At 39.3% G+C, this 25,347-nt stretch overlaps 2 protein-coding genes across 4 annotated transcripts in view; one reads left to right on the top strand and one right to left on the bottom strand.

The window, feature by feature from the left end:
- ANO3 (anoctamin 3) overlaps positions 1-25,347 on the top strand; it is a 445,370-nt gene that overhangs the window by 391,946 nt on the left and 28,077 nt on the right. For all 3 annotated transcript variants that reach the window (XM_019551829.1, XM_019551827.1, XM_019551830.1), the window contains one exon: positions 2,151-2,211. In XM_019551829.1, the coding sequence (XP_019407374.1) occupies positions 2,151-2,211 (61 nt within the window). The remainder of the gene's footprint in view (positions 1-2,150; positions 2,212-25,347) is intronic.
- MUC15 (mucin 15, cell surface associated) lies at positions 5,060-18,066 on the bottom strand. The gene is made up of 4 exons (XM_019551831.1): positions 17,976-18,066; positions 10,553-11,285; positions 8,118-8,273; positions 5,060-5,449 (listed from the first exon to the last, which is right to left on the bottom strand). The coding sequence occupies exons 2-4, from the start codon at positions 11,241-11,243 to the stop codon at positions 5,289-5,291; spliced, it is 1,008 nt and encodes a 335-aa protein (XP_019407376.1). The 5' UTR covers positions 11,244-11,285; positions 17,976-18,066; the 3' UTR covers positions 5,060-5,288.

Genomic DNA, 25,347 nt, shown 5'->3' with positions numbered 1-25,347 from the left:
TATAGTCAGAATCTCTGAATCAGCGCTGAATCTCCAGATCTGAATAAGCTAAATGGAATTGGGACAATGATTCGAATTACCAAATTGAATCACTGTCCCTCCAAATTGGCTGAGTCCAAATCCAAAGCAAATACTTGCTGCTTTGCACAGGCCTAATACATAAGGATTATTTGCATGGATGCAAGATTGGGTTTTAAACAATAAACAAAATCAACAGTAATTAAACCAAAGTCTTTACTAAAATAAAACTATTTATTTCATTAAAATTGTGAAACATATGGAATGTTTTACTATAATGAGTTTTAAAAACATTTTTTTTAATTCTCTTAATTTTTACCTTGCTCCTGTATTCAAACCCTTTTCCAAAATATGTGTGTCCAACAGATCTCACCCAAATGGGTTTGCTCCAGTAACATATAATGGTGTATGCCCTCTTTAATTGGTATTTTAAACTTGAAACCTTGGTCACTGATGTTCAGCAAACAACATTTAAGCATTTTTCACTTAAAGCTACTTGGGCCATCATCAGGGTTGCCAACCCAAAATTTTTACTAACAAACAAACTTTTTTACTGACATGTGTTTTACATAATGTAAATATAAGTCTTCTGGCACACCCTGAAGATTGGTAACAAGGACCAGATTCAAATTTAGGGGTTTAATACCAACTTTTTATACCCTGCCTACTTTTGAGGTGAGCAGCAATAACAGGCAAGCAAAGGACACAGCAGTAGCATGTGGCTGCAGTGGAGTGGAGGGGAATATAGAGGCTCCCATGGTCTATAAAACCATAACAGAGCTCCCTGCAGGATACTGTGCTGTTCTCCCACTCAACTTGAAGTTGGCATTGCTCTGCTCTCTCCATCAACACTTTGCATCCAGCTTCATTCCAATGACAGATTTTCAGTCCAACTCATGATTTCTTATTTTTTTTATGGACAGATCTTTTTTTTTTTTCCTAACAGATATTAAAGACAAGCTTTATTCACTCTTTTTATTTATTTTTTTTATTTTCTAGACTGTTCCCAAATTTATAGACACTCCTGGCTAAAGTCTGTCACTGGCAGTTTCCTACCTACTTATAGTTTCAATACCCTTCTAATTTCAGTTGCATACATAATTCTTTCTTATTGCTGTTGGTGTGTGGCTTGTTCACAGTCACTGCTGAAAAATACCATGAAAAAGAGTGACTGTTTCCTGATGAACTGACTAGTTTCCTGGTGAATAAAATGTACATAGTGATGTTACATACTGGATAGTTTTTAAAAATGGGACATAAACTGCTCCATTTGGTACTTAAATATGTAGACATGAAAAAAATAATTACTGCCACCTAAAAAGAGATCTAGACTTTGCAGCTAAAATGAATACCACACCCTGGAGAATATACACTTCATGATGATGATCTGGTATAGGGTGCAAAAAATGGCAAAGCAATCAAGAAATGGAAGCTAATGCATACTTTAGTACTGTGATCACATGATTTCTCAATTTCAAATTTCTGTATTGTATTGCAGGAGTAGGGTCTTCATTTTGAGGAGTCTAGGTTTTAAGAACAAAAGGAAAGAGAGGACATTTTCAAGAATGATTTGGAGGGACTGCAACTCATGCCTAGCGAAGCAAATGAGGGAAAGGATTTGGGTATATAGCAATCGCCACTAAAATGAGTAGGTAAATGGAAAGAAAGGGGTGCTTAGGGAGAAGGAAAAAAATAAGGAAGTAAAAGCAAGGAAGTACGATTTTAATTGTTTAGTCCAGGAAAATGAGTTTCTATTTCATGCAGAAGGTAAGAGAAAATTGTGAAGGAATTTGAAAACTGGCAAGATGCAGTGAGAGTGCCTGGCAAAAGCAGCACATTTTTGGCATAGTATTTTAGACAAGTTAGAGTTGGGTAAGGTGATACTCCCGGGAAGAGCAGACTAACATTTTCTATCAAAGATTATTTAGTTCTGGGCCAGGATTTTGACACTGAATGGAATTCTGTATATATACTATGCAATGTTCTCTGCATTGGGGACCTATTAGGATGCCTCTATTTTTAGTTTTAAAACTTGTGATGCACTTCATAGAACTTTAGGGCCCAAAGTTATTAAATAAATATGAAGTGGCATTACTGTATATTTTTCATGCTGTATTTTACTTTCTCCTTAGGTTACACATTTGTTTGATAATGGAGGGACTGTCTTCTTTGCTATTTTTATGGCAATATGGGGTAAGTCAATTTTATTTCTTTACATGTAGTTCACTTGCTTTTCTATAGATGACCATTCAATTTTACCTTAATAATTTTAAGATTATGATTTTGGCAAATATCAGTGTGTTGATATTTTAAATGAATGTTTGTACTGCTGGAAGATTGAAAATATACCAAACTGACTTTTGTACCAAACAGTGACCAGAAAAGGAAATAAGTAGGGGTACACTAATAGAGGTTTTTGGGACTGATAACAATAGCTAATTTTAAGGAGGTATATTGGCTGATACTGATCTGATTTCTGACACACAGCCCAGCAGCTTGAAGAGCAGTGACTGGTAAGTCTGTTGTGGTGGAAGGGGAGGGGGGAGGGAAGGGTGTGGGGGGATAGATCAAGGCCCCTGTGGTAAGGGAGAACATGGGGCTGGGGCAGGCACTGCCCAGTCAGGGTGGAGCAGGCCATAGGACAGAGCTCCGGCTCATCCAGAGGGTGTGAGAAGAGAGGGAGTGGCTCCTGCTGCTGCATGCACTCCAGGAGGGCATAGGGGATATGTGCACCCGAATCTGTAGAGTGCAGGAGTGGGCTGCTGCTGTCGGCTGGGACTGTGGCTGTGCTGGGCTCTTCCTGGTGGCGGGCTGGGCCAGGCTGTGCTCAGGGAAGGCTGTGGTGGCACTGGAAGGGGGGCTACACAGGATGCTGCAGTCACCCAAAAATACACTGTAGTCCCCCCAACCCTCCCTCCCAGTGCTGCCACCACCCGCCCCAAGTGCAGCCCAACCCAGCCCCCACTAGGAAGACCCTGGCACAGCTCCAGCCTGCAGTGGAAGCCCACCCTCTCCCCATGCACCCTGGATGAGCCATAGCTCCATCCCATGCCCAGCCCTATGCTGGCTGGGCAGCACCTGCCCCAGCCCCACTCCCTCTCTCACTGTGGGGGCCTTGATCTGCCCCTCCTTACACCTCTTTTCTCCCCCCTCCCCTTCCACCACAACAGACTTACCAGCTCGATGCAACTTTCCAAGCTGCCAGGCTGTGCTCCTCACCACCAACAAGCTGTGCTGTGGCTGCGTGCATGCATGAGGCATTTATTGGCCATGTTATCGGCCACATCAAGCAAAAAAAGATTTCCGATACAGTGAATTTTCTTAGTCAGTGCTGATCCGAAGTTGGACCAATGTATCGGTGCACCTCTAGAAATAATGTTGTAAATCTGTGTTTTATGCCGTGTAGCTGTAATTTTAGAAGAATCCACTCATAGTGGGTAACTTACAGAGACAAAATGTGGATCTTATCTGAAGATAATTTTATAGTGATATCCCATTTGGCAGAAACAAATACACAAGCAACTTAAATACAAAATTGAGATAATCTCTGGGTGTATAGTCCTGCAGTGTGCACGCTTACAGTGTTTGCAGCAGTGCCAGTTGTCTGTTGACTCTACATCTTGCTGCTGTAGGCTCACAGTGGAATGGTTCCAATGATTATTTGGTTACATAAATATCTAAGTACCTTTTATCCTTAGTAGTCATAAGCTTCATCCTTCTGCTTGTAGGCATGTGGTGCCCACTTCAGTTCTTTCTGTCATTCATGTGGTACTTGGGACAGTTTGTTCAGCACCAGCATTCAAAGTAAGGGAAAAAAAATCCACTTGAGCTATTCTGGATCCTCCCCCAATTCTAAGGAAATTTTCTCTGCTATGGAAACACTAGTAGCTTCTTGAAACACCCCTTTTTAACTCTTGCTCCCTGTGATGCTTGATATAGGCTAGAATAATATAGATGGCATAAAGAGGAAAATCCGTTTCTGTTCATGACCAGTCTCCTGACTGTTGTGGTTTCATGGAAGATCCAGCATTATGATGAAGACTTTAATTTCATTTTCCAATAGTCAGAGTTTACCAGTGCACTGAGTGCAAATCCAAAACTTCATCTGTCTGTGATGAACACAATCTGACTCAGTAGCCTTGTTTTCTTGTAATATGCATGGTAATATTCTCAGGGGGTGCTTATGGATATAGCTCTTTTGACTTGGCTCACATACATGCTAAATGATACATGTTAAAAGATCTACAATCAGGAGCATGTCCCATGCATTTGGACCCTTAATCTTTGAGAATTTAATCATCCTGTGGTTCTTACTGGTAATGTTCTGCTTTCCTATAGTTTTTTAGATATTTAAAGATCTTAGGGCTGGATATAAATAGATAAACTGTACTATGTCTTTTCATTACATCACTATGATTTTATAGACACTGAATGAAACCAGCACACTTCTCTGGATTCTTTTGTGCTTTCTTCCCAAAGGAAATCTATTTCCTTCCATCTGGAGGTAATTATTCCTTCCATGTAGCCCATCAGAATATGTGCTGCATCACTTCTTCAGCTTTTAATCTGCAATGCAGACAATGGACTGGCTGATACAGAGAAGTAACAGCATTCCTCTTCATTCATTCGGCCTCCTTTCTATAGTATTTTTAACTATATCAATATTAGCAAATACTTGCTATGTTTCATTTTTCAGCAAAAATTCACTTTGCTCTGACAAACTACAAGCCACAATTAATGTAGTTAAAACCAATCCCTTACAATTTATTTTCTCTGGAAGATGCAAATATAGAGTGTGGGGGAAGGAAATCTCTTGTGTCACTGATCCAGTGAAAATGACATTTGGACAAAGTGACCTTTCATCAAAATAGTCAAGATAGCTTTTAGCACTTTGGTTGAATTTTGCTCTGTTACATGTTTACAACCTTGACTGAAGCCAAGGAGATTGCACAAGTGTAACTGAAATAATTTTTCTTGTGTGGAGATTGCTAATATTGTAACCTAAAAGAAGGCAAAATGTGTTCAAAGAAGGATGCAAGTCTGAGCAGTAAATTAAGTTTATTACAAACAGGTACAGTGATGCTCCAGCACCGTTTATATCTACTGTGTCTCAATTTATCTTATAATTTCCGATACATTATCCAAACCCTTGAATGCTAACACAGCCATAAGATTATTGAAGGAAAGATAAACCTGAAAAATACTGACAGAGAAATGTTGAAGAAATAAGACTCAGATGAATTTGTAATCTGAAACCAGCATCTGTGATTTTACATTGAAGGTTGAGATGAAGCCATGTCATTCATTGGAATGCTGTCATCTAATCTCCCTCTGCTGTCCTGTCCTTCTGACATTGTGGTGGAGGGATTGTAGTAGGACAGATCTCCAAAGTTCAGATCATAAGATCCAGGTGAATTATCTAATCGGAGAACTAGGGGGGGAAAAGGACATTTTGATCATTATGGATGTTTTTATGGTGCTTACCCCAAAGTTTCTCAGAATGTTAGCTTGCATTTTGTAAAGTCTCTGGGGAATGAAAGTCTTGTTATCTCTCTCTTTTTTTTTTTTAACAGCTAGACAGCTGAGCCTGAGAAACTAAAAACCCTATTAAAAGTGCACTGAAGTTGAAGAACAATGAATATTGTTCCATATAAGTCAGTGGGCTTTGCTTCAGGTCTCAAGTGACTTACTCATGATCAAACTGAGGAAACGTGTGTAGAGATAAAAATACAACCCAAATATTGTGATTATGTATCTGGTGTTTTACTGCAATATTACCTTTACTTTCTTAATTTAAGAAAGAATTTCTCTCTTGTTTACTGAGAAGATTTACAGTTCACAGACTTATTTATAACTCTAAGAAAGACACAAAAATGATATATGAGTAGTTGAAATCAAAACTGGTCCTCATACTATGCAATAGTATATTAAAATTCTTCTATCTCAGTTTCTGTAGTGTTAGGAAAATATTTAAAATACAAAATGTATGTTTTACATTTTGTTCAATCAAAAAATTGGTAGGTACACTTCAGAAAACCTTGTGAATTTTTACTAGATTGTTTTAACATCCACAGATACGTGTTTCTGTAACAACTTAATACAACATTTGTAATTGTATAGTCTGGTAAAATCTTGTTTGTGTTTAATCCTTACTGTAGTATTACTTTTTTAGTTATATAGCTTTGTGCCTACTGAGTGCATCATTCTGGTAAAATTCATTATATCCTTAGTAATAAGATGCACAAAACAGGATATACATAAAAAATCTGTATTGTCACTATAGTAGTAGCCAATATCCTGTGCCCTGTATTTTGATCAATATAAAAGGGCAACGTAGTGGTGGATTTTCCAGTTAACATTCTCCTTTCATTAGGTGTACATGCGAACATGACCCTTAAAGTATTGAAAGAAGTTTTAAAAATATAGTGAGGGAAATTTGGGAAGGGAACCATGATATCTATATATCTACATATATGTATATGTGTGTTGTCAGTTCATGCCAATAGACCTACCTTGTCCTTAATTTTCTCCTCATACAAATATACTTGTATTTTATTCAGTCAGGGTTTGTAAAAATTAGTAACAATATGTATCATTCCAATAGTGGAAGGTTAATGAGTAAATATTAACTTTAGTGGTGCTGATAATCTTATAAGATATTAGTGTACCTATTGGCTCTAATTTTAATTAAAGGGAACATTTGTTCTATATCACATGGAATTTATACAATTATTTTCTTACTTGGCCTGCCTTTTTAACTTCTCTGGATGCTGATGTTAATCCTTTGGTTTGGGATTCTCTCACCTAGAAGGACTATTAAATAGGTATAGAGCTGAAAGAGCTGGTTTCTTAACCTACTTAAGCATTAGACCCTGGATGCTCTGGGCCTCTCTCCAACTAATAGATAAGTACTGGGAATTCTTACCAGCTGGCACAAATTAGGGAATAATCTGAGTGGGATCAGAGAAAACCAGAGGTCTATAGCAGCCTCTTGTTCTCCACTGCATATGGTTGAAACTGGGTGCACAAAAGGAACTTGTCCATAAATACTGTATTAATAATACTTTTAAGTGGTGGCATGTGATTCAAAGTTTACACTGCTAGGTTTAGTTTGGATGAACATTTAAAATTTATACACTATTTAAACTCCACCAGTTATCCAAGATGCAAAAGTTCACTGTCTTGTGAGGATAGGATTCAGGATGAAATTTTCTGATGCTCCATCATTTTAGAACAGCCAGAAATACAGCTCTTATTTGTTGATACTTCAGTGCTGCTAGTTCTGGGTCCCAGGAGTGCATTGAAAATACTAGGGAAAAATCAAGTGAAGAGTTCAAACTTTTACTAGAAACCTACAATTTGAAAATCAAATCATAAGCTTTGTATTATGATTTATAAAAAGGTGCAGAAAGGGTTTTCTCTTTTTTCATTTTGAACATTGTTTCCTTAAGGGGAAGGTTTGACGGAGAGGGGAGGCATTGTTTGTTTTACCTGTTTATAAAAATCCTGATTTTCTTGCAAAACTTTGACTTAAAAATTCATAGGACTACTGCATAGATACAAAGGAGATTAAATATGATAAACTGAGAGGCAGAAAGTTTATTTTTAGTCAGATTTTTAAAAGCTCTCTGGAACAGATTCTGATCTGGTCTAAACAGGTTTAGCTTTACCGAAAGCCTAGAGATCAAGTGATTTACAGAAATGTTGAACCTGACCCTTTTTTTTTCTTTTTCTGTTAACATCTGTATTAAGTGAGTATCTAACACTTGAAAAGGCTCATTGTTTAAAACATAACACTTCTTAACCCTTAGTGAACAGTGTGAGAATGCTGTACATTTTTTTAACTTCAATAAGGTTTTTAGCAACATTATTGAAAGCTAGGCTGTGCATTTCTGATAGTACTCAAGTTTAAGAAAAAAAGAAAACCCTGTTCCAATTTTTAATAAATTAATACATAAGAAAATCTCTTAGTGAAATCTCAATGCCACTGAAGTAAAAATTATAACTTACATAATGTAAATGAGACAATGTATCGCTGTAAGACCTATGTGCAGATATAGGAAGTCCCTCATTTTCAAAATATTTGTCATTATCTTTACCTGGATCACTCCTTGTATCATCATAAAGTCGTTGATGGCAAAATGGTTCAGACTTTCTCTTCCTACACATAACATATCCAATTAGACCAATTAGTGCAAATCCCAGAAAGGTTCCTACAGTGGCACCAAATACTATTTCTCCATTGTAGTGTTTCTCTGGAGAGTGGAGAGAGAGAGAAATTAATTGAAACAGAAATTACAAATGGATTGGCTAGTTTTTCAGATGCACTTTTATATCAGGTGAGGACCTAGGACCAGTTTCTGTTTCACTTATTAGACCCAAAAGGAACTTAGGTGCTTAGCTCCTGCTAAAGTCCCTGAGAAACAGTGGATGCAAAGGTGAGTGAGTCTTCCTTCTTGCTGTTTTTTTTGTGTGTCAGTCTTTTTTTAGTGACTCCAAAGGGCTGGCTCTTGGGCTGGCTTGGATGGCACCTTCCAAATCTTCCAGTTCATGGTCCAGACATGTGTCTTCTTTGGGTTTGGACACTTCAGCTTACAACAGAATGTGGCCCAGTTTGTGTTGTGCTGTGCAGTTGAGGGGGTCATGTCTGCATGACAGAGGATAGATGTCTAGACCTAAAGAAAGGGTATTTGGGGGGAGGGGTTTTCAGTCTCTTGGATAATGGCTTTTTGTTACAAGAGTTTCATGCCTGGGCCCTGGTGTGGTCATATACTTTTCTATCTTTACTTTTGGCTTTACATTTTTATAATACAGGTTTTTAAAAGTCTTTCTTCCTCCCCTGTTACTTTATTTATTTGATTTTATGCCATCCTTGCCAGTAAAGCTCAGGGAAGCTTACAATGAGAGAACATAATAAGTTGAAAACAGGAGAGCAATGAGAGAACAAAGAAGACATTTCTAAAATATAAAAATGAAACAGAAACCGCCTAAATAGCATCTTATCAAAGGTTTGCTTGATAAATGTCTGATGAAATAGAAAGGTTGTACAAAACTTCCAAAAGATGTCTGGGTTTGGGCTCTCATGGGTCTCAAGTGGGTGGGAGTTTCAGAGCTGATGAGCAACTGTGAAGATTAATCTTGCAGGCATTTTTGCAAATGGACCTAGCATACTGATGATGATTTTAGGAGGCTGCTCTCAGCAAGAGTAAGATAATGGTGTGTTAAAAAAATATTTTCAGGGACTTGAACAGGATGAAATAGAATTGCACTGAAGCACCTAGGTTTGTTTAGATGTCTAATAAAAGGGCAGAATCTGGATGCCTGGTGACATGAAATACATATCCATTCACCTACTTTCATGAACTCAAAGCATTTAGTAGAAAATGGTTAAGTCAGCCTCTCAGTAACCTCTTGAATTTAGAACTATTCCTAGAGTCAATTGTGACACACAAAAGTTCGTGGTCAGACATGAATTTGACTGACAGCTGGGAAAAGAATCAAGAAGTTGTGATTTCCAGTCAGTTGGTGTAGCTATAAGTGAATGCACTATCCTCTGATATATTATGTACTTAACCTTATCTTTACAAATATACTCTATTATTTTAGGCATCTCAATTTTTGGCCGTTTAGATTTAGAAATCTTAAAAAAATTGACTTTACTTTTTTCAGTTCTTTGGCTAACAAAATTTACCTTTATAAAATCTGAATTATAATAGAAAAGTACTGTCTTGGATTGTAGTCTATTGTTTCCCCAGACTAGATAATAATAAAATAATATAATTTTATAAATTGAGACTTTGGTCACAAGTTTTCTAGACTCTTGTGGCCATGTCTACATGAGATACTGACTGCACCATCATTACTGGACAGTAATGTTTATATAAACAAGTACTAAATGAGTGCACAGTAGCCCGAGTTATGCCTTTATGCCTCAATTCCAGATCTGTATTGGAGATATTTCCCTTTCTCTTACCCTTCATCAGTTTTATTTTAGAGCTCTTTGGAAATATTTCTTCCTACATCTATGGACAATGTCTGCCACTGTGTGTCTCTTATCTTGGTAGGGGACTTTGATTTCATTGTAATGATTGATGCTTTTTTTATTGCATTAGAATTCACCACTGAATGTTATCCTCAGCTTTGCAGTTAAAATTTGTTGCATAGGACTTAACTTTATGTTGAAATCAAAGTAAATGCTTTAATATTAGTCTGCAGCTTCACTGAAACCTGGAAATGCAGAAGTGTGTGAACATTATGTTAGAGGCAAGGATTTTTGTGGGCAATGTCTTTTATTGACCCAACTTCAAGGATGGGATAGACCTGGAAAAGCTTTCAAATGCACTGCATTCTTCTAAAATTCTTCATAAAAGTTATCTCGGGGTGGGGGGCGGGGAATGGGGGATTTCAAAACATTTCAGGTAAATTCAGGTTTTATCTGAAAAAGTTCATATATTATTCTCCCAAATAAGGTAAAAAATTTCAGTTGTCAGTATTATAATTATGTTACATTATTTAACTGTAATCAAACCTCTGCCTTTACTGGTTTCTTTTGGATATGATGAAACAGTAGAACTGTTGGTCAAATTCTGATGTACACTTGTAGCATGTGAAATTGTTTTGAAGTCTATTGTGGGATGGTCACTCTTTGAAGTAGATAATGTAGTTGGTGAACCATTAGTAGGAATTGGTTCTGTTGGGTTCACTAGAGGGTGTTTGTTGGAGAGTACTGTAGTAGAACTGAGGTTGTAAGTGACTGTAATGAAGTGGTTTGTTGTTTTTGGTGATTCATTGCCAGTTATATGTATGGTACTTGCAGTCATTGTATTATTAAGAGTTCTAGATGTTGCTGAAGATGATAAAATTCTGTTGGAGTTTGTTACAGAGATACTTGTGCTATTTCTTGTGGTCTCCATTACATGCAGAGTAGAAAATAGCCTGATTCCAGTAGTCATATTCTGAGCTCTGCTGTTGCTTTGAGTGTTGTTCTCTGCTATGGTATTTCTCATCACTGCATTTTCATTGGTGGTAGGTGATGTTGTATGGTGCACAACAGGAAGAGTGTTATCAGTAGTTCCAGGAGGTCTTGTCTTGTTTAAAGTTCCCTGTGTTGTAGGTGGAACTTTAGTTGTGGATGAGATATTAGATGTAGTGCTGTTACCATTGCTTCTGCTCCCTTGTAAACTAGCCAGCAGCAAAATAAATATAATTCCACAGGAAGTCTGCATAGTACTGACTTTCAAGGTTTCTTTCTTTATGGAGGAAGTAGCCTAAAAGAAGTTAAGTTGTATAAATTATTAGTTATGGGAAGGAGGGAAGAACAATTAAAGACCTAGATATGTTAAGTTTCTATCAACATACTATGCAGTAGAGATTCATAATGGTAAAGCTCAGTTTTTTTGAGAACTTAATAATAGTATCATGGAATCATAGGGTACAAAAGAGACCTCAGAGGTCATCTATTCTAAACTCCTGAATAAATTAAGTATATGCTATTTGCTTACTTTCCCAGATGCCTCACCTAAGTGGTACACTTCCAAGTATCTGGTGATTTCTAGTTAAGTAGAAGCACTCTAGCCATATGCAGGAAATAAGAGCTGTATCTAGCTCATAAGTTGAGGTTTGGTTTTTTTTGATTTTCCATATTCCAAGCCAGATTAGCCAAAACAAATTCCAAATCTGAGAGTCAGTCCAGAACTGTAAGTGGCCCTCCTACTGGCAAACATTTTCCACCCCTATCTGGGGCTTCAAACAGATGCAATTGTTACAGTTTGTCTTAGAAGATGAGGACTTCTCTTACAGTCTTTATGACCTTGTGGGGGTAAACATAACAAAAATACAGCTACTACCAGGTGACTGATGACAGTTTAATAGCCAAGTTAGCCTACAGAGTTAGTGGAGTTTTAATGTAGTCGGTCTTCTGTGCTAAACTAGAATCTATGTTTTGTGTCCTGATTTTTGTGTGTTAAGCTCCTGATCTACAGTTCCATAGATTTTAGATGCACTCTCATGTGCTTGTTTAGCTTTTCATAAACAGTAGAAGATAAACTATCAATAGCCCCCAGGCATCATTTATGTGCAATCCTCCCTTCTAGAAAGGACAAAATAAGGTGAAGTCCCACCTTCAGCATCAATTTGGGTGCCAATGAGCACATTTGCATAAGACATTTATTGGTTTACTGTGCAGTTGACTAATTAGTTGTGCAGTAAATGTCTCTGCATCTACACATGTGCCCATGAACAATTCGTGTCCCTGGCACAGCTGTGTCCCCCCCCGGGGGGGCCCAGCAGTAGTGGGAGCACGGTGGTGGCGGCGGTGAGCAGAGAGCTCCCGCAGATGCCTGTGGCGCTGTCAGCAGGGGGGGTAGGCATGATGAGCACCGACCAGGGGTTAGTGACCACCCACAGGTACCACTGGCAGGGGGTGCACCACATTTTTGCAGGGGGTACACCGCCATGCACCCCATCCGCATTGCCCCTGCATGTGCCCCTATTAGGCCAGCCTAAACTAATTTACTCCATAGCACAGCAGTACTTGTAAATACAAGTGCTATTCTGCTGCAGAGTAAAAAACTGCATCGCAGCACATGTGTAGATGCTGAAGGGGCTGGCTGGTGCATGAGAGTGCATTAGTGCAGGGGCTGGGGGAGCAGCTGCAGGCTGACCCCATTGCCCCATGCCAGCTGGGGATGCTGTGACCTGGCTCCATGTGCTGTGCATGAATAAATGGTGGAGCTTATTGCTCCAGAGTTAATTGCTCCCAGGTACATGTTCAAACGGTGTGCCTGGGAACAATGAACTCTGAGGCAGTAAGCTCAGCAGTTTATTCATGCATCATAATTGCACAATGTAGTTGTGCCCTGTGGGAAGGACATATGTGAACTAGTGGCTTCTTTCTTTTCACCCCTCTACAGCTACTGCCCAGCTCTTTATCCTTTCATATATGAAGGTTTTTGTTCCTTTCTATATTACAGAGTTGTGGATAAGGAGAAAAAAGCAAAGGGATTATAATAGTATGTACTAAATTCAGCCAGCACTTCTGTGTCACCCTCAATCATTTGACATCTTGTGAGATGATTTAGTCCAACAGGAGTGGATTTATAGAATAGAATTTTGTCTAATATGCTTGTGAGTATATTTTCTAGTTTGGCAAACTGACCATTCCTCAAATAGAGGCTGGTCATCCAGCAGACAGGTTTTGTGCTAGTTAATATTTTTCAGCTAAAAGCTAAAACATTGCTTTTATTAATACTCTCCAGAAAAAAACACTCAATTTCTGTGATGTAATTTTCAGCTTAGAGGTATTTTTTAAAGGCTGAGTCAAAAAGCTGTAACTGACTATGAAATACTGTACATTATTACAATGAAAATTGCTTTGTTTCCATCATACTTGGATATTGGGACATTTTTCCCCAATCCCAGTAGTAACTGCAGAACAGTATAACAAACAAAAAATGTAACTAATTATCTACCAAACTTCCAAATATTCACTTTCATTTTAAAAGTACCATTTTTTTTACTTGCTGCCATGACCTTTCCTTCCTTGTATCAGTGGCCAGGTCTTTGTTGAACAAAGTGAGTTTTGTCATATTTCTCATTTCACCTTGACTGCAATTTGAAACTACTAAGGGGAAATAATACCAGTTTGTTTTAACTGCACCATTCATTTCTCTTGCATAATTCCAGAGAGTCCATATTTCTACTGGACAAAGTGTGTTTTGTAATCCCCTTAATTCTCTAATTTTCCTCCTGGGAGAGGAAAAGGATGAAAGCTCTTTACCACAAAGTGTATTTATAATAGTCTGGGGCTATGTTTAGCTGTGTTCTCTGGAAGACCTTTAGTATCTAATTATTAACTGGTCTTTTTTTAGTACAACATTAAAGTTCACATAACTCAGAAGAATACTGTTGTCCTCCAAAGACACTCATTGACCTCACAAATGACTATATGCTTGTTGCAGTACAACAGCAGGTATTATGCTCCCAGTACTGTGGATTTCTGTGTGAATAAAAGAAAATTAGCTGTAATCTAAAAATGTTCTAATCTGCTTGAGCTACTAATAGACAAATAGAGGTATGAACTGAATATAAATGAAAAATTATTACCGCTTCTGGTCTCACAGAAGCCATTCAAATAAGTAGTGAATCCACTGATATCAATGAAGTGAAGTTAATCACACGTCAGCCAGGCTTTCTCCCTTACAGCTAATCAACACTGCAGTGCAATTTAGTGGTAACTAAGCTGGCTTGGAACAAGCTTGCTTGGGTACTCATGTAAGTTGAAGCATGGCAGCTTGGAGCTCAAGACAAGCTAACCATCCCAGTATTTACCCTGCTGCTTGGAAGAGGTTTGTTGCCTGCATGTGGCTAGATGCTTCTGGTACCCAAACCAGACAATTTAAAGCTGTGTTAAGTTTGTTTACACTACACTGCAGTTAAAATGGTGATATAGCCTCAAATTCTTTCCCATTATGTGCATAACAGTGCCTGCATAGAGTCCATGGAAGCCAGTGAGTATCTGTGTGCACAGGGGTTCATCATTGCAGGATTGGGCCTTACTGATGAAATTACATATAGATCCCTAATTTAATGTAGATGGTTTGCCAGTTTGGATTTGTTTATGGGTTTTGGACAAGCTCTTTCTATCATACTTTTTATTATTTTTATCTTTAATGTCCATATCTAAGAGAATGGCTACAGAAACTTACTCTTTGTTTATAAAAGTTATAAGTTCTGTCTTTATTTTATCCATCTTTTGAAGGGCAGTTCTTAAACTGTGAGTATGCAATAGTTCCTCTTCATACCCATGCATATAAGTATGCATATGCAGGGAGAAGTCCTTGTCCTATTGAAATTAATGTCTTCATTAGAACTACTCTTCTACCCACAACTGTTATGATAAATGTCTTGTTGTTATTACCTAACTTTTTTGTCTCCTTTCCATTTCTCTGGTTTAAGTTAAACATTTTTTTTTCTGTTGGTTAACTCTATCCAGTGTGCTATAGATAAAGACAGGCTAATGGTTTCTGACAAGTAATTGTTTTATTAATATATAGAATGAATTCAGTGATTCTTTTTTGGTGAACTCTTTAGAGAAACACAAACCAATTTTTGCGAGGGTATAGGAAAAGATTTATATACAAAACTCACACTGGTCAATAGCCGATGCTATACATACAAATCTGACCTATCAGATGAATTGAAATCGTTCAGTTACTGTTTCATGGGGAAATGATAGGTGTAGCAAGGCAGCTCCACACCTAGGGTAGCATCAGCTGCTACCAAACTGATGGGGACAGCATGGTCAGCTGTTTCTGTGGTAGTGGCTATTTTTGCTGCTGCTTCCAACAAAGGTGGCACCAGGGGCTGCTGCTTCAGTCCCCCCAGTTACATTACTAGAAATAATGTGATATTCAAAAATATATGTTCACATTCTTATTCACAATGTTAACAAAATCATATTCCATTTGTTTTTCTTACTAATTCTTGTCAAGCTTTCTTATTCCTATAGGAAACTGATAGATATGTGACCACATATCTGTCACATTTCTGTTTGTGTTCTGTAGTGGAAAGTGTGGCTAGGGACAGAAGTTATGCATAAGCCAATTTAAGCGATCAGAAACTGGTTTAAACTTGTAACAGAACAGAAGTTCAGTGCACATAAACCACTTTCAAAATGACCCAAACCGGTTTAAGATAAACCTGCTTGGATGTAGTATCAGACTGATCAAACTGTAACAGAAGTCAAACTGGTTTATGAAACTTGTGTCCCAGATCCTCCTGGCTCAAGTTAACTCACAGTCCCCCAGCATCCCAGGCTGCTTTGCAGCCCTGGGCTATGCTGCCTGCTCCAGTGGAGCAGGGACTGCCTTGCTTCTCTGCTCCTTAGCCTGCTTCCTGCCTGCATCCATCAGCCCATAGGGACAGAGGGGCAGGGGAACAGACCCCCAGACAACCCTACCCAGGGTCTACACAGAATATGGGGGGAGGGAAAACCCCTGTGGTGGGGGCTTTTCAGGCCCTGGCAGCCCTCTCCCCTCCCTCTTCCCAGCTGCTGAAAGGGAGAAGAAGTCCTCCCAGCTGGGTGCCTGTCCTTGAAGTCCAGCAAGGAGCACCATGGGGCCCCTGCCTTAGGGGACTTCCCCTCTACCTCCACCCAGGGTCCCCCAGCCCAGGGCAGCCCCAAGGAACTGAGGGGAATTCTCCCCCTCCTGAACCAAACCACAGAGCTGCTTGGCTCAGCCCCCGTTAGTCTCAGGCAGCTTCAGCGAGCAGAGGGAAATTCTCCTCTCCTCCACAGCCAGTTTTTCCTTAACTTCTGTGAGTCTGAGGCAAAACTAATGAATTTCCATCTGCTCCCTGAGCTATCCCTGAGACTCGCAGCAGCTAAAGCAAGGGGTTGGGGTTGGGGAGGGGAAGAATTCCCCTCAGCTCCCTGGGGCTGCCTGGGGCTGGGAGACCCTGGGCTGAGGTGAGGAAAAGCCCCCCAAAGTAGGGGCTCCCCAACACCCCCATGCTGGGCTGCATAAGCAGGCACCCAGCCCAGAGGACTTCTCCCTCCCTCCTGTGGCAGTGGCTAAAGCAGTCAGCAGCTCAGAAGAGGGATAGGGGCAATTCTCCTCAACTCCCCAGGGCTGCCTAGGCTAGGGAACCCAAGCTGGGGGAAAACTCTTGAGGAGGAGGCTCCCCCAAGGTGGGCCAGCACCCAGACAGGGGGCTTCTTAATCCCCTGTGGGGAGTCAGCAGGGGTTTCGGGACATTTGGCTAGGCTGGCAATGGCCAGCAAATTGGGAGACTTGCTCTAGCACCCACCGCATACTGGTCTCAGTCAGTACAGTCTTCCCCCACCTTTCCCAGTTGAAACCGAATATCAGTTCAGTTGGTTATTCGTTCAACCTACACAGCATAGAGGAAGCTGTCTAGATTGAATCAATTCAGACTCAGGCTTTTTGACTGTCTATACTTAACCTGTGTGTATACCTATTGTGCTGTGCTTACTGTTGATACTCTTTAAAAAACAAACAAACCACAAGCAAATGAATAAGTAAACATAGGTAATACATTTTCTTCTGAAATTCAATAATTAAACATTATCCTCGTCCGGTTCCAAATATATGTTTTCTTCTTAATCAGGATGCCTTACAAGGATTAAAACATTACTAATCAATGTGTAAAAGGCAAAGGGGATGGGATTTGGGGGAGGGGGTTGGGATTTTTTTTATAATATCTTTTACTGAACCAACTGTATTGATGGGGGAGAAACTTGACAAGTTTGGGGGCACATGCTGCCCTTTCCCAGGTCTGCAAGAACACTCCAACCCTGCTCCTAATTGATGCAGAAAATTGTTTTAATTTGAACAGTTTTTAGCCAGTTTTTCACTAAGAAATATTTTTTCATTAGTTGCCTTCCCTTAAAACAAACCACTTTTATAATCAAGTTACTCTTTTTTTTCTTTTGAGAATATCTGGCAACTATACACAACACTTATTATGTTTCCTAGGTATCTTCAATATAGCAAACTCAGCATATGTATTTATAGTTTAGCAACATTTTTGCATACAGAAAATGAGCATGCTGAGCTTATGCTAAACATTATGTAGAGTACCAAAGACAACATTTTAAACTGGGAAAAGCTATTTTAAAGTCAATATTATTGAATGTTATTGTATTCAAATTTTCTTAATCAACCAGCTTCTTAACACCAGAAAAATCAACTCTGACCAAAGTTTCAGTTACATTGAAATATTTTCATATCCCATACGGTTAGTGCATTTTTATTTGGATTTCTTGTTACAGCTTCGAATTACCAAACTAATTTATCTTCTCTTTTTTTTTTTCCTTTCTGTGGATAGTATTTCTAAGAATTTCATTACCAGGTCTCTATGACCAATATCTTTGGGGAAAAAAACAAATGCAGCCTTGATTGTTTACTCAAATTCATTTTAAAAAATCTGCTTACCTCCACAGCCTAGGCAAGTAGACGTTGAAATACTGCTGTAGCAGAAGGTGCGATTAGTTTAGTGAAAATAGTAGAATGAAGGTACTGTAAATGTGACAGTGTCACACTCCTCAGGAATGCACTGTAGAAACTAAACTAGGTGGGGCCTTACTTCTTTGTATATAATAGAGTACCTGAGAACCAGACTGACCTGCTTCTCTGTCATTGTTGAGCTCTGTCATTAGAGAGTTCACAGAAATTGCAGCCTTCATACAAAATGGATAGACAAAGGCCCATTGCTTCTAGAGGATTGCAAATCAGTGCACTGATTTTCAAAAAGACGATAACAGCTTTCTAAGAACTACATGGTATTGCTCTATAAAATAAACAGTAGACATTTTAATAAAGACCACTAGTGGTTTTATGCTGTGGTACACTTTCCTACTGTACACGTATTCTACATTAAAGGTGAGTGAAAAGGATTTGTTTTCAGAAAATGGGAAAGCAAAAGTTAGTCATAGTATGTCTTGATAGGTCTCACATTTCTAAAAATAGGAACGGTCTACTGAAAAAAATGTTTACATGCTCTTGGAAATGGGCCAATACCTATGGATCTGAAAAGCATTGAATCAGTAATTTGTAGGGAGTAGAAATGCAGGTGTAACCAGAAACCCAGTTTTCAATGCTTTTACACTTTTGGAAACTTGGATCCAGATATAAATCTTGCAACTGAGACCCTGCTCTACCTGCTGTGTATAACCTTAAAGGTAAATTTTGGCAAAATGGAAAGCCCAATGTATACCACACAACTTTTAATCTACAGAAGTTTTTAGGAATCTGCTGTTTTTATTTATTCTATAGTATGTATTGGAGAGGGACTCAGAAGTATTCCAGTAGTCTCAAATTATTCCATAAGTTGAATATCATGACGTTTTTCTTCATTAAAACTTGATTTTTTGAAAGAATTAAGTACAACTGCTGCAGCATCGTTACTGGGATATTAATGATAGACTGTATCTTTAGTAAATTTAAGCCACTTCCAGTATGTGCTTAAATTGTTCACTGTACCAGGTCTACAATCATGCAGCTTACTTTAAGCCTTTTGATCATAGATCAGGAGTAGCATGTGTAGACACTTTCTGGTGCTGGAAGGTACATTGGGAATCTGGTGTAAGTAACTGGTAGTGGTGGTTGGGGGGCAGGGTTGGCAGGTCCAAAGGGTAGGCCTGCAGTGGGGGCTGCTGGGTTCCCAGGGAAGGTTGTCTGGCAGTGGCTGGGGATCAGGGGTCTAAAAGTAGCCTGGTCAGGGTAAGGAAGGTAGAAAAGAAGAGTGCAGCCCCAGGGCTGGGGCAAGCAGCTGCATTCCAGACATGTGCAGACATTCACTACATCCAGCTAACCCATTTCTAATCTAAGTTAGTTGACCTTCTTCAGGTGAAATAATTTATATCAAACCTGCCATTTTTGGCCTGATTTAACCTCCCCAGGTGTCTCCCTGGTTGGGCATTCAGATCAACCTAACCCTAGTTAGGTCCATCTAAATGTAACTTCTACACATACCCTTACAGATAGACTCTGGATTATGGAAACATGCATTAGGCCATTGGTTCTAAATGTTTTTGGATTTCAAGCTCCCCTCACTGGACTCAAGGCAGCCCTTCACAGGTTTTCTGAATTGAGTGACACCCAATTTCAAAAACTAATTTATATATCACAATACTTACCACGCAGAGGGTTCAGGCAGTGGGTGTGAGACTCTACCCAGGCAGAGACAAACCTCTTAGGCTATGCTTATCTGCTTATCTCTTCATATCTCACTTATCTCCTTACATCTTTTGGTGGCCTGGTTTAGAATCCCTCCATTAGGCAACACTCTCCTCTCTGTTGTATGGTCTGCTTAAGCAGGGTTTATTACAGGATCAGTGCATTATTTTCACAACATTTCCTGTCACTACAACTGCTACTAGTAGTAGCAATGTTGGGACCTCTAAAATAGGTAATGTAGACAAATCTCTAGCATATAGCCACTGTTTTAAACACCATGTCATCTAGACTGCCTCTGATCAGAAGTAGTTGTCTCAAAACAGTGGTTCTCAATCTTTTTTGTACCAGGACCCATTTGTAAACATCAATGGCCAGCCCCGACCCACTACCCCTCACTCCCAACCCACTGCCCCCAGCACTCAAACCCCCATTGTGAGGGGTGGGGAGGTCCCAAGCAGGCCCTTGCAGCCTGGAACTTTGCTAGCCTGCAAGCAAAAAGCCAGGGTTTTGCACATTTTTTTCCTTTAAAGGAGAATCCATTTTTAAAGTTTGTTTGTTACCCTTTCATATATTCTTATGACTCACCAGTTGAAAAATGCTGGCATAAATCATGAGCAGCCAGTCAATGCTGGTACTTTTACCATTGTTATCACCGCTAAAGCAGCACCAGTGGAATGCTGCTGGAGGGAGAAGGAGAGTGGGAGGAAGGAAACCAGCTGTAGATCTATTAAGGCATGATCACAATTTAACCATTTATTATAGATATCAGGAAATATTTCCAGCTTCTTTAGAGTATGTTGTAAGTAATCCTAGGACATAAAACTATTATTTCACTAAGGAGTAAATTATATATATATACTACAGCTCCCCTACAGCAAAATTGACTTTAATTGTTTGTGGATCTAGAATTTATTTTTTATTTTTTTATGAACAGTTCCATTTAGAGATTCTGCTGCTAAAGAATTAACATTCTTGAGGTATGAGCATGCAGAGAAGGGACACAAAGCCCTTCAGTGACTACAGTGGTGATTTTCAAAAGATAAAATTAGCCTACTTACTGTCTTAGCTGCTAGCAGGAAGGTTTGGGATTGAAAGAGTGAGTGGTCAGGAGTACAAAGATAAGAAAGGTTTATTGATTTAATAAACACACAACTACACATAGTATAACAAGACAACATTAACAGACAACAATATTTCATGCCAGCAACTTATTGGTCCCCTCTGATGCCTGGCATACAACAAGTCTCTTAAAGTTCAGCGAAGTCAGCCGTCTTTGATCTGCACTGTCTAGGGGGGTACTGGGAAGGACCCTGGTTTTCGGCCCTCGCATTTTTCAAGATCCGCTGGCCTACCGAACCCAGGTCAACAGCCAGTCTTCAAAGCTTTCTTAACAAAGCTGCATCTTCCTTCTGCTGATTCTCAGATGTGCTAGCAAATTTATAGCTTTTTGAGCTAACAGACACTGAGAACCTTACACCAAGAACTTTTCTTATTTGACTAACCAATAGCAGTACAAGCCTCTGTGTTTTCCTTATAAGGTCAATTTTAGCTGCATCACTGCTTACAAGGCCTTAACCTAGTTTTTTAAACTTTTAACTAAACTTTTAGTTGTAACATACATTTTACAATGCATGAACAAACAACAAGAAACACCTGGTCCAACCATCACAGGGCAGTCAACAAGCACCTTTAGCAAGCAGACACAACTCTCAGCTGCCACACTTACTACACTAGTTCTCTCAACTGATTGTTAACCAGCTGTTTAGCTATAAAGTAGGCCATCAAGGTATCAGGTGAATAGAATATATGAAATATATAGGGGAAAAATAATACTGTACTCACAGTTGTAATAGCATGCAATTCTTGAGAGATTAGTATGCTAATTCTCAAACTACAGTCTGAATCCTCCAGGTACCTAGCAGTACCTTTTGAACAGCATCAGAAGAGAAGCTGTTCTGGGATTAGGATACTGCATGAGGACTTGGTCCAAAAGGAGAGCATCTTTCTCATTCTCACAAACAGGAAGTGGGTGGTATAGTTGAACAGCAGAAGAACGGCTATTAGAAGTTTATTAGAAATCAAGGGCCAGATTAAGCACCTGTTCCTGGACCGAGGTGAAATCAGTAGAATTGTGTAGTGTGAAGTTGTCATTTATGAAAGGAAGAGCAGCAGACTCAAACCCCAAGAGCTGCTTTGTTTTATTGGAGTCTGTGGTTATCAGTAAACTGATGCTCTGAAAGGAAATTTTAAATACAGTACAGCTTTGAACTGGTCATATATGGGGCTCATTAGTATAGAATTCTTACTTCTTTTCAAAGAGAGTGGGGTAGTAATACACAATAGCAACCAACTTGCTTTGTTGTTTTTTTATACAGGTTGTCTTTACCACCTGGGGGTATTGCCTGAGAATCCATTTTTAATGGATATTCGTGGAGTAATCTAAATAAGTCACTGACTGGAATTTTCCAAAAGTCCCAACTGGCTCAAGAGCCCAAATTCCATGAAACATCCGTGGGCATAGCTTGTAACTTACCTAATCCTTTTTGAAAATACTATTCATTAAAAGGCACTGCACTCTGGTTATAATTGTATAAAACCAGAGCTACTAATAGCAAAATCTTTTTTTTCTCTCTTACCCTTTTTCATGTTGTGTATTGAACCCCAGTTCGATACACAACATTCAAGGTGAGTCATTCTCCATTTTTTCCCTACACCAGCAACAACCTTTCACTACATATAAGCTTACATCAAAACAGAATTGCTAACCTGTCTATTAAATCAATCTTTCCTGTTCAGACACCCCCAGCAACCATCCTAGTCTTCTTCTGAATGATTAAGCATTGTATAAGACTCATTAGATGCATTATCAGCAGGATCATTGAGAGAGACATAAAGCCATCCACATGGCCCAGAATGTGTAATAGGTGGTCTATGCCAAAATGATATGTAATACATGAAGTTAACAGTGCACTAAGTTCTTGGATGTGAAATTCAGATGTACTTTACGGCCACAGGCTAAACTGGAAAAAGGAATATAAAAAGTACTATTTTTTTAGTAAGGTGGGGCCTTTGTACATGCCACAATTTTTGCCCTTTCTTGGGCTGCAACAGGATGACTGTTTGCACAGGTGGGTTTTGCAGATGTTTTAAAAGCCTTTCTGGTGTATTAAAGTAAAACTCCTCGGGTGTAGTTTAGTTTGGTTCACTGCAAATTAGTGTCATGTTCATGGATTCATTGTATGCAAACACAAAGACACTTAAAGATGTGTAATGAGACTCTTTGTCTACCAGATGGTGATGCAACAATTTTGTAGCTCATCCACCCCTTTGAATGGCTTCTTCTTTCAAATTGCTTCTGCCTTTTTTCTTCTTTCTTGTGGCATGTGCCAGCTCTGTGCTCCCACAGCTGCATGGCACAGCATGGGTTGTGGGGCTCTGGGCCGGGGGTGCAGTGCTGAACTATCCTGTTCCCCTGTGGCTGGGGACTGGGCTTAATTCATTCAAAAACCAAGTGTGTACAAACACCGGTGCAATACTCCAAAGCTTAATCCATTTGAAAACCTAGTACATGGAAACACTGATGCATCGTCCCAAAATAAACAAGTTAAAATTTTATAAACCTATTGAATTTAATAAGGATTAAACCCCGTGGTGTGTACAGATGCCCATGGAGATGAAAGATGAGATAAAATGTAAGAATATAGACAAATGTAATAATTTTATCAATATCAAAGTATACCAATATAAACTGCTACAATGTAGATATTGTATCTATGTGAACCTGTAGCTATACAAATGTGGTCAAACTATTCACCTTTGAACCTGTTTAATTCAGAACAAAGTTACTGTGATATAGCTAATGTGTGTTGCTATAGCATGATACAGGCATAACAGTTTGTGTGCTCCCAGTTCTTGTGGAAGTGCCTCATACCCTTTTTGAAATGGTGAAAGGTATGTTTGTCTGAACCCTAAAATGTTGCCTCTCTAATTGTTCTTCAAGCTGTCCAAAAATCTTGAATCAGAATACTTAGGCTAGAAATCCCAAAGTAGCTAGCTTCCCTGTGAAAGTCCCAGTGGGTACATCTATATGTGCAATTAGCATATAGAAGTAAACTGTGCTGCAATTTATTGCTCCTGGATTCAGTGTTTGCACATGCACCTTGGACTGCAGCACGGTGAGCCAAGGCAGAGCAACCCCAGCTGCCAGAGGGCCCTGGGGAACAGTCTGCCAGCTGGGTCTGTTCCGGTCTGACTCAGCATGCTGCAGAGTGGCTGACTGGGACACGAGGGTGCTATAGTTTGGGGCTACTTAGCAGGCAGCACCCACTTTGTAGCACCTTTGTGCCCTAGCCAGTCCCGTCACTGTCTACATGTACATTTTGCCACACATAACTATTCCACTGTGGAACAGTACTTGTGCCAGCAAATGCTATCCTGTAGTGGAGTTAATTAGTTTACTGTGGTCTAATAGAGCCACACATGTAGACAGTGACTCTTTATGGCAGAGCTAATGAGTCAGCTGTGCAGTAAAGTGTCTTGTGTAGATACACCCAGTGAAAGTTACATTAGCAGCCCTAAATTCTTGGCTCCTAATCCAGTACTCCCATTACTTATTAACTAACATACGCTGCTTATTCCAATGCCAGTCTAATGTAGTGCCTCTACCTAACCATAGTGGCTGTTATTTTAGGGAAGTGGTAAGCATTCTGACTAAAATGTTACCTACCCCCAAAGAGCTGGGGTGTTCCAATTCAGTCACATTTCCTCTCTTTTTCTTCTAATTCAGGATCTGATGCTGCTGCCATTAATGTCAATGGCAAAATCCCCACTAACATCTCCCTTTCAGAATGAAATAGATTTCAATGAGATTTTTAGCTACTTGTAATTCTATTTCTGAAAATTAGGCCATTCAAGCCACTCATGGCATTCATACTATTAGTTTGAAAACATTTAAAAACTTACCCAGGGTCAGTATGGGTATGTTAATGACATTTAGAAATAACCATATGCTGTCACAATGCATCATGGGAATTCTAGGAGAGGGAATTCTGGGAATATCTGCCAGGCAACTTTAGGAAATGAGGAAATGCTGCAATATGCTTACAGAGGACATCATATTTCCCCTTTATTTCCTGTAAGAAAAATGGAGAAAGCAGGTCTTGTATTCCCTAGTGCATGGAATAGCACAGGCCATTCTATAGTTTAGCTTGCATCCATGCTATAGTGATCTAGCTTGCATCCATATGCAGTGATTATGTTAATAGCACCTATGCCCCTTATTAATCACAATCAATTTGAGTAGAAAGCTCAAACATGCTTGAGTGAGAGGATTTGTGTGCATGTATTTTATGGAGTTTAGGGCAACACCTGACAGTATGGCATGAAAGCTGATTTGGTGTATTTTCTATGGGGGTAAGATAAAGAATAAGTTCCATATAAGCAATACCAAAGAAGTAATGTATTTAAAAATAATACATTGTAGGTGGTCTACCCATGAAATTAATGCAAACAATAAATTCCGGAGCATCAGTCAGTCTTTTCATCAGTCCCATGGGACGCCCATGCCTGCTATGGGACAGGGAGATCCGGGTGATGGGGATCCCCTACCCTCCATAAATGCTGACCTTGT

Source organism: Crocodylus porosus, unplaced genomic scaffold, assembly GCF_001723895.1.
Source record: "Crocodylus porosus isolate Cpor-Errol unplaced genomic scaffold, CroPor_comp1, whole genome shotgun sequence".
Taxonomy (NCBI): domain Eukaryota; kingdom Metazoa; phylum Chordata; order Crocodylia; family Crocodylidae; genus Crocodylus; species Crocodylus porosus.
Note: the sequence above shows the minus strand (reverse complement) of the source record. Positions and strands in the feature narration are given on the sequence as shown.